The sequence below is a fragment of the Periplaneta americana genome, chromosome 13 (genome assembly GCF_040183065.1).
Source record: "Periplaneta americana isolate PAMFEO1 chromosome 13, P.americana_PAMFEO1_priV1, whole genome shotgun sequence".
NCBI classification, from domain to species: domain Eukaryota; kingdom Metazoa; phylum Arthropoda; class Insecta; order Blattodea; family Blattidae; genus Periplaneta; species Periplaneta americana.
The window spans coordinates 59,877,201-59,890,174 of record NC_091129.1 but is presented as its reverse complement, the minus strand read 5'-3'; the positions used below and the strand labels follow the sequence as shown (position 1 = coordinate 59,890,174).

Here is a 12,974-nt window from a genome sequence, read left to right as displayed (position 1 = left end):
ACGCGCACGCGCACGCGCACGCGCACGCACGCACACACACACACACAAAAGAAATGATATTAGCCTTCTTACCTGTAATGGGAGAATTCGCTTATGTTTTTCATTTCATAAAATAGCTCTAATGTTATGTATTATTTTGATAATTCCCGTTGATTTTCAACGGGTACTGCTAATATACATATATAACTGTGTAAGTGCTATTATTTATTGAAGTTATATTACTACAAGTTCGTGGGAGGTTATAGATGAATAACAGTGTAACCTAGGTCGGCCACACATGCATGGCTCGTGCGCGTTTCTGGCTGAGAAACGAATGGATCACTTCGTATATACTGCTATTACGACTTTTTAATTTCCATTATATTATTATTTATGATTATTTATATTACCAGTTTTACCCTTATATTATTATTGCAGTATTTTATATTATTATTTTATTAAAATGAGGCTAAAACAGAGCAAGACCAAGGCTAAAATTATACGATATTTGAAACTTGAATTTACTTTAGCAAGAAATGCTATCACTTCAGCCATGGAGAGATACTGTATTTATTACTATATTACCATAAAGCATGAAGGTATATTTGCGATTTTTATTTCAATTTATTACAGTAATTAGAACAAACATAAGTTATATTACGTGATTCTCGAGATCACAAGAGACTAACTACTGCTGAAGGCAATTGAATTGCACAATATGTGTGAAGTATTAACCAGTAGAGAATAGATAAATATAGCCTAATTTTTATTTTACTGTTAATTTCAACTTTTCGTTTAATTAAGGAGTTGCACTCTTTAATTCGCAGAGCAAACTGAAGGACGAGACTCTTACAAAGCCGACAGATAGCACTAGCGTGCTTGGTGGCTTACTATCGGATCTACTCTCCAGGGGATACATCACTTCCATCTCGGAGGAACAGAAGCGCTCCTTGCAGACTATCTACTCCCAGTTGCAAGACGAAACCCGACCAAACCAGCAGACCGAAAATAATCCCAAGACTTGCTCCTTAAGCGTCTTGGCCAATAGGAGTCAGGCCACGTGAGTATAGCATCTCAAAATGGTCTTCACTCAATTCTGAAAGTACATATTATTTTGCGCCAACATATTTGCAATTAGAACGCCACGGTTGCTCACTGCCACAGCGCTGGGCTTTTAACCCAGAGGGCCCGGATTCAAATCCCGTTGTACCCTAAATTTATAGGCCTAACTTTTGTTGGACAAGTCTGTGGTTCAGACAACATAGGGGTTTTCTCCGGGTATTCTGGTTTCCCTGATATCACAACAATTCTCCACCATCATCATCATCATCATCATCATCATCATCATTCATTAACTTATATGAGCCGTTCAGAGCAAAAGTAGTGTAAGTCAAAATTGGGTAATGAGGTTTAAAGTAATAACTTTGTAAAATACAGGGTAAAGTAGCAGTTAATATGGCCTTCTTGCTATCCATTGATTACTAATAGTTTAAATAAATTGACTATTAATTGCTATTTTGAGCTGTATTTTACAGAATGTTTACTTTAACCCTCATTATCCATTTTTGACTTACACCACTTATGCTCTGAACGGCTCATATGGACCCATCGTCTGTGGTGCATTCTAGATAGTCTCTGACGAACTAAATGGTCTACACTTCTCAACACTAGCGATATCAAAGAACCCGCTCTTAAAGTCGGAGCGAATAACGACAAGTTAAGGGCTCTGCCATTGGATGAAAAAAATTGCAATATGTGTTGTTATTATTATTATTATTATTATTATTATTATTATTATTATTATTATTATTATTATTATTTTATTTTATTTTATTTCTCCTACAACAAAGAAAATCCTATCTGAATACAAATTTTGAGTTGAAATTAGTTCTTAAAAAAATCAAATACTTGTATAAATTATCCATATTAAAACTTTATTATTATGTGAATAACAATGGTAATTAGAGGAGAAAAATTCGTTCCGGCACCGGGGATCGAATCCGCGCCCTTGGTTCTACATACCAAGTGCTCTAACCATTGAGCTACGCCAATGTTCAATCCACAACACCGGATCAAATCCCTCTCCTCTAGTGTTTTTCCCTTTGTGGCCTGACTCCAAGTTCGACATATATGTTGGCATATATGATACCTATTAAGTCAACTACCATTATACAAGAAGCGCACTCAATTGAGTGACTTGGTGGCTGGTATTCCACAGTATTATGCACTGTTGGGCGAAGAATCTACGTAAAGATTACTTTTTTGGTCCTACAGTATATATGTTATGGTAACAATTAATCTTCACGTAGATTCTTCGCCCAACAGTGCATAATACTGTGGAATACCGGCCACCAAGTCACAATTAAGTACGCTCCTTGTATAATGGCAGTTGATTTAATAGGTATCATATATGTCAACATATATGTCGAACTTGGAGTTAGGCCATAAAGGGAAAAACACTAGAGGAGAGGGATTCGATCCGGTGTTGTGGATTGAACTTCGGCGTAGCTCAGTGGTTAGAGCACTTGGTACGTAGAACCAAGGACTCGAGTTCGATCCCCGGCGCCGGAACGAATTTTTCTCCTCTAATAACCATTGTTACCATAAAAGACATATTCTGTAGGACTAAAAACATTAATCTTTACATATATTAGGATGTGCATAGTTTGCAGAATTGTTTTATGCAATTCTGTGACATTTTCTAAAAATATATTTTAGATAATTTCGTAGTGAATATTATATTCAGTTCGATTTCGAAATGTTAAGATTTCAAGGTATGCTTATTACCTCGGTTAGCTTCACAAATTGATTCTCCTGTGATTTTCTGTGTAAATATAGATGGTTAATTTTATTATGTCTTCTAGTTTGGAATGAGTAGAAAATTCAGACGAGTCTATTTGTAAGGAAGTGCCTTCCAAGAGTGCGTGAGTCAGGTTGTTTATGGCAGCTTAAAAGAGGTCGAGTGTAGTGTCATCTTCGATCACAAGCCAAGGATAAACAGTAAAGTGCAAGGAAAAATCCTAGACAGAGACGTAATAGGTAGTGTGCACACGTTCACGAAAAATTAGTCAAGAAGATAAGATGTATTATCTCATTACAACTTTTAGGCGTTTCATAATAATTCAGCTCTATCGTGTTGCGGATAACACTATTATGTAAAGTTTATTTTATAGCTAGTATTCGAAAGACATACATAATTTACTACGATTGGAAATAAGATGAATTTATGTTTTCTGGATTGCTAACGGAACACACTGTTTATAATTGCAAAACTGGGACTCTTGACTTCACTTACAAATTTTACGATTTAAATATATACGTACGTGTAATTAACTTAGTACAGTATAAAACCTGTTTTTAAAAGTTACATAAATGTTGACATAATAATATATTAGTGACTTATACTGACAATCTAAGCATACTCCTTTCTTCTCCTTTAAAACAGTTCATACCTCCTTCTTATGGAAATTCACCCACACTAGCGATCGGTAAATTTTTTACTAGCTGGTCAGTCATACTGTATAAATTCAAATGTTCAAATTTAAATTCAATAAAAATGTTCATTGAAATGTTATGATTCAGACTAGAGTTGTCTGAAATGAACATGAAGGAAAAAACTAATATCGTAACGAACATTTGAAATAATTCTGTATACAAGAATTAATTTCCGTTAAGAAACCCTTTTTTCAATCGATATCAATCTCACTTTCTCATTTGTCATTTTATTCTAGATATTACAAAAAAAATCACGAAGAAAATCCTTCCATTTGATATGAAATGGATCTCCATTGTGCCTCTCTAGTTTAAAATAAAGATACGTCAGTTTTCTTTTACTAAAAAAATCCTTATACACTGCTCCGCCGATTTAGTAGAATCCGTTTCAGTCTAAAGGAAGCAGCAAAACAGTACAATGTAGTCTGTTGTGACGATAATTCAAGGTCTTGCATATCGGTAAAGCATCATGTCACAAACACGTTCACGTCTGAGTATTAGTGACAAGTAAATATTATTCAACGCCTTAAAAACGGCGCAATATTAACGATATTGCTGGAGAATTTAAGGTTATATTTATTTATATATTTATTTAGTTATGTTTTTGTTTGTTTATTCATGTCTTTATTTGTTTACTTATTTAATTACTTAATTACTTACCTGCTTATTTACTCATATATTTATTTATTTATTTATTTATTTCGCTAAACTGGAGAATTCCCACGATATCTTTGAACCGTGCCGTTACGTTTAGTACCAAATTTAAGTAAATACACAATCTTGCCAACATAAGAATACGACGTTGGTGTGTGGCGTCGTTGGAGGGAGAAATTTGTTTCTTTTCTCTCTCTACCTCCTTCGTTCTGAACATTACTGAGAGATAGCACCACTGTTAGCTACAAGATATATTTGCGCAAATATATTGAAGTAGATTACGTGACCTATTACGTGACTTAGATGAGAGTCTCGAGACAAAACAGTTTTGCTATATTTCTTTTTTTATTAAATGTTAAGCACAGGAACGCCATTTCGTAATTTTATTTAAGAAACAAGCCAAACAAATTATCTTTGCATCAAAAACGGATGCTCCCTGGACCAAATTATCGTATTTTATAATTGTTTGAATGCAACAGAAGCCAGAAGTCTTGCATTTGACTAATGCAGTGAATTATTTAAGAATATAGTCGCGAATTTTACTACCACCATTTCGATTGTGTTTTGTTTGGCACGGCTCGGTACAGCCTGGTAACTAGTGGCCAGCGAGTAACGTCGACTATCGACATTGCTCTGCCGTGGGTATTATCCAGTTGTTCCATTTATTTATAATTGTATCATATGGATATATTCCAGGAAGTAAAATTAATTTGTATTAACTTTTTATCATAAGTATTATTATTCACTTTTTATAATAAATTAACAATTCTTAAATACCCATTCCCGTGTGATCGATCTTTTACAGTTTTCTTTTGTTGTAATAAATTTTAAACAGAGAGTGCGGATACTTATTGACTAAAGGCCCATTCACAATGAAAATTAAACATAACCGTAACATAAACACAGAAGTTTGCGCCCAGGCTACCAAATGGGATCATTCACAATGATTAATAATAATAATAATAATAATAATAATAATAATAATAATGATTTATTTAACCTGGCAGAGTTAAGGCCATACGGCCTTCTCTAACACTCAACCAGGAGTAAAGACTGCGTTACAAAAACACTACAAATTTACAAATTACACTACAATTTTACACACAAAATTGAATAAGATAATAATAATGATTCACATAAGCATTGACATAAACATTACCGTAAGACGTTAACATGAAAGTTTGCAAACTCCCAACTTTCATGCTTATGCTTACGTGATTTGCAAACAGAACACAATCGTGGAGCGCTGAAGTATACGACAGAATATGAGGAAATGGCGTCGTTGTTATGTTTCCATGGTTACCAAGTATGTTTGCTGTTATGTTTATGTTCCCATCGTGAATGATGGTATGACTTCTTGATTTTACTGTAACGTTAAGTTAACGCTTACGTTATGTTTAATTATCATTGTGAATGAGCCTTTACTCTCATACATATTAATGTGCTTATTATTTAACATTCTTTACTACTACTCATGTACCGTTGGAAAAGCAGACTTTAGGTATAGATTAACAGGACACCTTGATTCGTAGCTCGCTTAAAAATCTCAAAGTCTGAAACGAAATTCTGCAAAAAAAAACTGTTTCCAAGGCCATATTCCATATAGTATGGAAAAAGAATGTAAATAATTATTATTGTTTAAAACTATTACAACCCTCTGCCATATATTCCTGTTATGAATGTCATTGTGCTACGAAATGATTAGATTGACTGCTGAACATAAAATATTCATTAAACATTCACATCATTCACATAGATATGAGAACTTATTGGGTCGTTCCATTGAGAATAAATATCTTTGGAAGCATTGGTATCTAACAATAACTAAGATCCATATTACTGGCAAAGTCCGAAGGAAAGTTTGAAGTGGAAGACCATGTTCGATACGTGTCATAGAAAACTTCAGAAGTTCATGTAGTGAAGATGATTCCCCTGGAATGAGTTTAAGTGCAAGACAAACATCGAAGCAAATAGGAATTAGTCACAGTTCAGCCAGGATTTGGGATTGAAAATGTTGAAGAAAAATACTATAGCCACGTTGAACAATATCATCCGAGAAGAAAAGAAGAGAGCGAGAAAGAAGTCTTCTAACAAAAAGATCGGAAAGATCGTTTGAGAGAGAAACGATATTCACTACTTAAGTACCAGTGAAAGCCCAGAACGATAAGATTTATGCAAAATAATGTTTTTTTTTTTTTTTAAATAAGGAACATTGCTGCATGAAAGACCTCACTTCATTGACAGTGTAATGGTTACTGCATGGCCTTCATATTCAGGAAAAAATTACCTGATATTAAATGAACAAAAACGAAAATTGAATGCTGCAACTACTGCGCAGATGTACTCGAGAAAATGCTTGAAAATACAGGGCTATTCAAAAAGAAAGAGCAGATTTCAAATATTTATTTTAAAAGAAGTATAAACACTAGAAGCATTTACCGCACACCAATGGATAGAGGAAGGTTCAAATTTTTTAACGTTTGATTACACGCGATACTCGATCCGGGGCCATAAGCAAAGCGGAAAAAGCAACGGCCTGTCCGCCGCAGTTACTCGCCAGTCCGAATTTGAGGGACTGAAAATCCTTGCGTAGTTGTCGAACACCGAAGGTGAATGTTTTTTGCGCCGTTTCTGTAAAGAAAGTGTATGAACTTTTTTTTATTAGAGCATTATCCGAAAGACACCATTCCGAGGCGTTGGATTGAAAGAGGTGGAGAAGAGGCCGCTCTAAGACCTGCCAAATGTTAACCATGAGAGCACGGCGATAATACTAAAACATATTACAAAACAGAGTTGTTCCAAGAAATCATTTTTGCTTTTGCTATAAGAAAATTATGTTTATAAATGTTCGGGAAAGTAGTTCATATATATTTCACACCATATCCAGTTTGCTTGATATTAAAATTGTACCGTATTTAACAATTTTGGATTTAAATAATAATAATTAGTACGAATTGTATTAAAAGCTTTCGTCAAAGGACAATATATAAACATAGCATTATGAAACTAATAACATCAGTTAAATAGAATTCGTTAGTTTACATTTTCTCCCTTGCCATCAAAACGAGGTTGTAAATTCCAGGCCACTATACGATGCAGTAGTGCATATTCCCTGCACAATTTCAAGGCTTGTGGTGGACTCAATATGCAAATGTATTTCGATTTTTTCAATTTCAGCTCTCCTTTTATTTGTCAAAGCCACACACGTTGACCTAAATAGCTGCCATGTGGAAGCTTTTACTTTGCAAGGGAGCACAATGTAACGTTTCATGTTTCAAATTATTGAAGTGCGCAACAGTTTTTACGTACATCCCAATTTATATTTAGATAATGAACAACGTGATGGCACTTATGTTCACGAAATATTTCACAACTTACTAAAGGTTACAATTTTCTCTTAACGCAACAAGTTTACTACAAGGATTCATGTTATACCTGGCTATTCTAGGGATCAAAGAACAAGCTTTCTGAAATTAAATGAGATAGCACGCAATAAAATCTATTTTCTCTCCATATTTCCGCTACGCTGAACACAGAAAGAATCTCGAGAATGAATACAAAGCATATCCCTGACTGGTTTCTGAAAGGCACGTACGATTTCTTAAATACACTGACCGGCAAAAAAAAAGGAACACTTTGAAATCTTCAGTACAACTAAATCAATTGTTCATTCATCAACAGTTATAGTAAAAAATTTGTATCTGCATCAATTTTAAACTTCTATAATGTAAAAACTTTAAGTGAAACTTTACTAGTGATGCCTGCTACGTAATAACATTAAAAATTTTGTTTCTGCGCAGATGTTAAATTGAAGCTCTAGGAAAAAAGAATAGCGCAGAATTTGTGAGTTCATTGTTGCGTTTTCCATTTGATATAAGACAGCCATTTTGTGTTTTTATCAAATATGCCTTTCTCATCTCATTTTTATTTTTTATTTTATTGGGTTATTTTACGACGCTGTATCAACATCTAAGTTATTTAGCGTCTGAATGAAATGAAGGTGATAATGCCGGTGAAATGAGTCCGGGGTCCAGCACCGAAAGTTACCTAGCATTTGCTCGTATTGGGTTGAGGGAAAACCACGGAAAAAACCTCAACCAGGTAACTTGTCCCGACCGGGATTCGAACCCGGGCCACCTGGTTTCGCGGCCAGACGCGCTGACCGTTACTCCACAGATGCGGACTCTCATCTCATGAAGTAGCAGCTAGAGTGGTATTGGTGGTAAACGGCCATAGTCTTCGACTCGTTGCTCGGACGTTGAATGCAGTCCCCTCTATGATGCATAAGGCACTGCATCACATTTGGGAAACACAGAGTACACTAGGAGACCGGGTTCAAGCCGTAAGAGAAAAACTTCAGTCAGAGATGATCAATTTTTGGTGCTCGTATTGGGTTGAGGGAAAACTACGGAAAAAATCTCAACCAGGTAACTTGTCCCGACCGGGATTCGAACCCGGGCCACCTGTTTTCGTGGCCAGACGCGCTGACCGTTACTCCACAGGTGTGGACTCTCATCTCATGAAGTAGCAGCTGGAGTGGTATTGGTGGTAAACGGCCATAGCCTTCGACACGTTGCTCGGACGTTGAATGCAGTCCCCTCTATGGTGCATAAGGCACTGCATCACATTTGGGAAACACAGAGTACACTAGGAGACCGGGTTCAAGCCGTAAGAGAAAAACTTCAGTCAGAGATAATCAATTTTTGGTGCATCAGATCTTGCAGACGGCACACCACCACCACCGTAATCCACTTCAATTGGCCACGCACACCAACAACAGTGAAAGGACAGTTAGAAGAAGGCTTAATGAATCAAATCTGAGCTCTCGGAGGCCCGCAACTTATCCTCTGCTGTCTGCAGAACGCAGAAATCGCCTTGCATTTGGAAGAAAACATGAAGACCGGAGCCATGTACTCTTTACAGACGAGTCCAGATTCTTTGTAAGAAGATTAGATGGAAGGGAACGAGTATGAAGGAGACCAGGAGAACGCTATCTTGACTGCATGATCTCTAAACACACAACATTTGGAGGTGGCTCCATTATGAACTGGGCTGGAAAATCTACCAACAAGAAAACGGAGCTTGTCCTCATCGAAAATGGATCTCTGACAGCAGCACGATATATTGATGAGGTTCTTCATTATCATGTGGTTCCGTTCTCGATATTTGCAGGAGAACATTTCATCCTTATACATGATAATGACTGTTCTCACGCTGCTCGGTGTGTCGGATTTTTTGGATGAAGTTGGTATCGTGTCTCCTGGGTGGCCTTCATACAGCCCGCACTTAAATCCGATAGAGCACTTATATGGGATAAATCTAGGACGATGTGTTCGAGGCAGAGACCACTCTCCAGAAACAATGCAACAATGGAGGGAACCTTTACGGCAGGAATGAGAAAACATTGGGCAAGAATACCTTAGTACTATGGTAAGGAGCATGCTGCCAAGCCGAATGGAAGCTGTCATCAGAGCAAGAGGAGGTTGTGTTCCTGATGCGGGTTTCTCTATCAGCAAAAAATTGTTTTAATGTGTGGACAGGTATTAATTCACACAAATGAATTCAAACCTTAATTTGATGATATTTTGTTTTATATTTTACGATATTTGCATCGTAGAGTCATTTAATTTACCTCAGAAATCAATTTCGTTTCATAGTAATTCATGAAATTTCCCTAATTAAATGTTAACTGGAAATATTCAAGGTGTTCCGATTTTTTTCCGGTCAGTGTATAAGCAGCTTGGATCCGAGCAAAATTAACTAAAATTACTAACAGTTATGATTAATCAATGAGGAAGTACGAATATCGCGCTTTCTAATTATACATTCAAATTCCACTATAATAAATATATTTCAGGATAAAAACTAGAACGTTAAAAGTTAACAAGAATGAACCAAGAGTATAACAAAAACAACACTAATAAATACAGTACTAACAATTAGACCGCGGAACTTCATATAATTGCATATTTTTATTGATTTGGCATATTAAAAAACTAAACGTAGATCTTTGCCGATCATGGTTTTTACGTTCGAATAAAACCAACTTTATTTTGCATAAGTGCATATTTTGGGTGTTTTACCTTTTAAATGCATATATATTTTTATTTTGCATATTTAAATGCATATATTAACATCTTTTCTTGTTTTTCTGATTTATTATCTAATTTCAAATTTATATGTGATAAAAATACAAATAATTTCCAAGAAATATAAAAATTGTGTCAGAAATAAAACCAATAATTTAGTTAATTTTTGTTCAGGACATGAAATTGCTGTGACGACAACGGATAATTCTCCCGAGTGTAGACCAATAAGTTGACTCGCTTTCCATTTCAAATTTCTGCGATGGCAGATATAATTTGTGGTAAAGAAAGCCGAAATTGAAAGATTTTACTTGACGTTCTCTCATTTTCTCCTCGTCATTTCACCCACATTCTACACAATTCCCATTTCAATATCATCTCCACTTTAAACTGAATATGGCACCACTTGTGTTTGCATGACGCTGAATAGATCAACCGCCGAGGTGCGTATTCCTCGCTGCTTGATCAAATAGTTAGTAGATTGCGGTAGTGGTGGATTCTAGAAGACTCGTGTGGGCATAAAAGCGCCGGATTACCCCAGATTCTTCCTTTCCTGATAGAGACATGACGTCTCACGTAGATCTGTGAGGTATGACAGACGACACTAGAAGTATAGTAAGCTTATATTAATTTGATGGCTGAAGAGGAAAGCGTGGTGTGTGTGACGATTGAGCCGTTTTAGCCGGGCTGCACAATCGGTATACAACTCATTCCATCACGGATGCACAAAAAGTCTACTTGGGTTGAAGTACTTAGGGATGCTACATATCTGAACAGACAATTACCTCTATCTCATTACCATTATTTTCCTTCCATAATGACTGGATTTTATTATCAGCAGTATATCTCACTTGATATGTGTCAGAAGAAGAACAATATATGTTTGTTTAATCTAAAGTCTGATTAGTATAACATGTTACTAGTCAGCATGTATGAAATGGAGGGAGAAAGAAATTGGCCACCCTACCCCATTATCTTCTGGTTTAGTTGCCTCATGATTTATGCTTTCTTTGTGTCACTTATGCAGTTAAAACCTGTCTTTGGACAGTTGACTAAACACAACAAACAATGACTGGATTTACTGTACATAAATTATATATATAGGCCTATTCGGCCCGTTGTCTAAAACTAGTTTTTCGCTATGTTTACCACAAGAATAGAGATTCTTGCTATTGTAAATGAGATTGATTCGTAATACTCGCAACAGAACGGAACAGAAAAAGGAATTTAATACTGAATTGAAATCAAGATCATGGTTAAAATTCCGTCGTGACGTATATCTAGAGCCGTACAGAACTCACATCATGGAGTCCCACCATGTGTATGCCTAGTATCAAATAAAGAGAGAAAAAGTCAGCTATAAACAAAGAAAGAAGCTCTTCAAGCATTGTGAAGACCATGGAGTATTACTGTGAGAATAATATACTATAAAACTCTGTTTCGTTGAATAAATTGTCACAAAATTACTACGTGAACATATCTGTGAAGCATAGGTACTAAGTAAACATACTGTATCTGAGAAGCATGAGCGCTCATTATTTCAGTATGTATCGAAAAATTAAATTCGTTATAATTTATTCTTCTTATCACATTTACATAACGATTTGGCAAGAACAAACAATGGGGATACAAGGATGGTAGTGGTTGTGATGTTGCTGTGGCGTTCCGCATGCAACAGCGGCCGTCTGTGATAGAAAAGAGATGACAGAAAAAGACAACGAATGAATGGTAGATTAAAACATGGAAAATCTAAGAAAAGGCAAAGAAGTAAAATCACCATTGTGCCCCTCGGTTACCAACTTGGGTGATACAATCTCGGAAACGATTCTCTTACTGTATATGTCATTACTCTATTTTTATAGGGTATGTGGAAGTGTATTCAGCTGAAAAAAACCTTCACAGTAACACAGCACACGGGGATTAAGATAAATAATTTATTAATTATTCATTGGAATGACATTACATTAACTGTAATTTCACATTTATGGTGCATAATTTTTCATCGGTTAGGCCTACTTAACGACGCTGCTACCAACCGCGAGTTATCTAGCGTCGAAGAAATATTGGTGATAGCGAGATGAGGCACGATTTTCTTTGAGATTGCCTGACGTTCGTCTTACAGTTGGAGAAACCGCCAACCAAGTAATCAGCCCAAGTGGGATTCGAACTCACGTTCGAGCAGTCTCGAATCGAGGCTGAGTGAACCTCGGGGCCGTTCTGAAAGTTTGGCAACGAGAAAAATCCCGTCATCACTCGGGATCAAACCCCGGACCTTCCAGTCCGTAGCCAGTTGCTCTACCAACTGAGCTATCAGGCACATATATAAGAATGCATATATAAATATTTTGTATATTTACATATTCGGATACTTAATGGCATTATTATTATTATTATTATTATTATTATTATTATTATTATTATTATTATTATTATTATTATTATTATTGTAGCTGAATAGCTAAGAGCTATTGGCTATGACTCGAACGTCACGGATTCAATCTTGAGTGCTGGCGGAATTTTTCTCGGTGTCAAAACTCAGTCTCCTACCAAATTGTGTACCGGGTCTTTTCGGAAATGAAAGACGGTTGGAACGTGGTGCCGACTACACCTCATTCCAGTGCCAAGGTCACAAAAGCATTGAGCTGTACTTCCATGCCCCGAATACCTTCATGGCATAAAGGGATACTTTTACCTTTATTAGTACGGTATCGGTATTATTAAGTTAACCTTTGTTTCAATTGAACTTGCTCCTTTACATAATAA

General features: G+C 36.1%; 1 protein-coding gene across 2 annotated transcripts in view; it reads left to right on the top strand.

The window, feature by feature from the left end:
• Positions 1-12,974, top strand: part of LOC138711575 (uncharacterized) — a 119,498-nt gene that overhangs the window by 93,220 nt on the left and 13,304 nt on the right. For both annotated transcript variants that reach the window (XR_011335396.1, XM_069842732.1), the window contains exon 8: positions 807-1,039. Coding sequence is in view for 1 of the 2 variants with exons in the window: in XM_069842732.1 (XP_069698833.1) it covers positions 807-1,039 (233 nt within the window). In the remaining variant the exon portion in view is untranslated. The remainder of the gene's footprint in view (positions 1-806; positions 1,040-12,974) is intronic.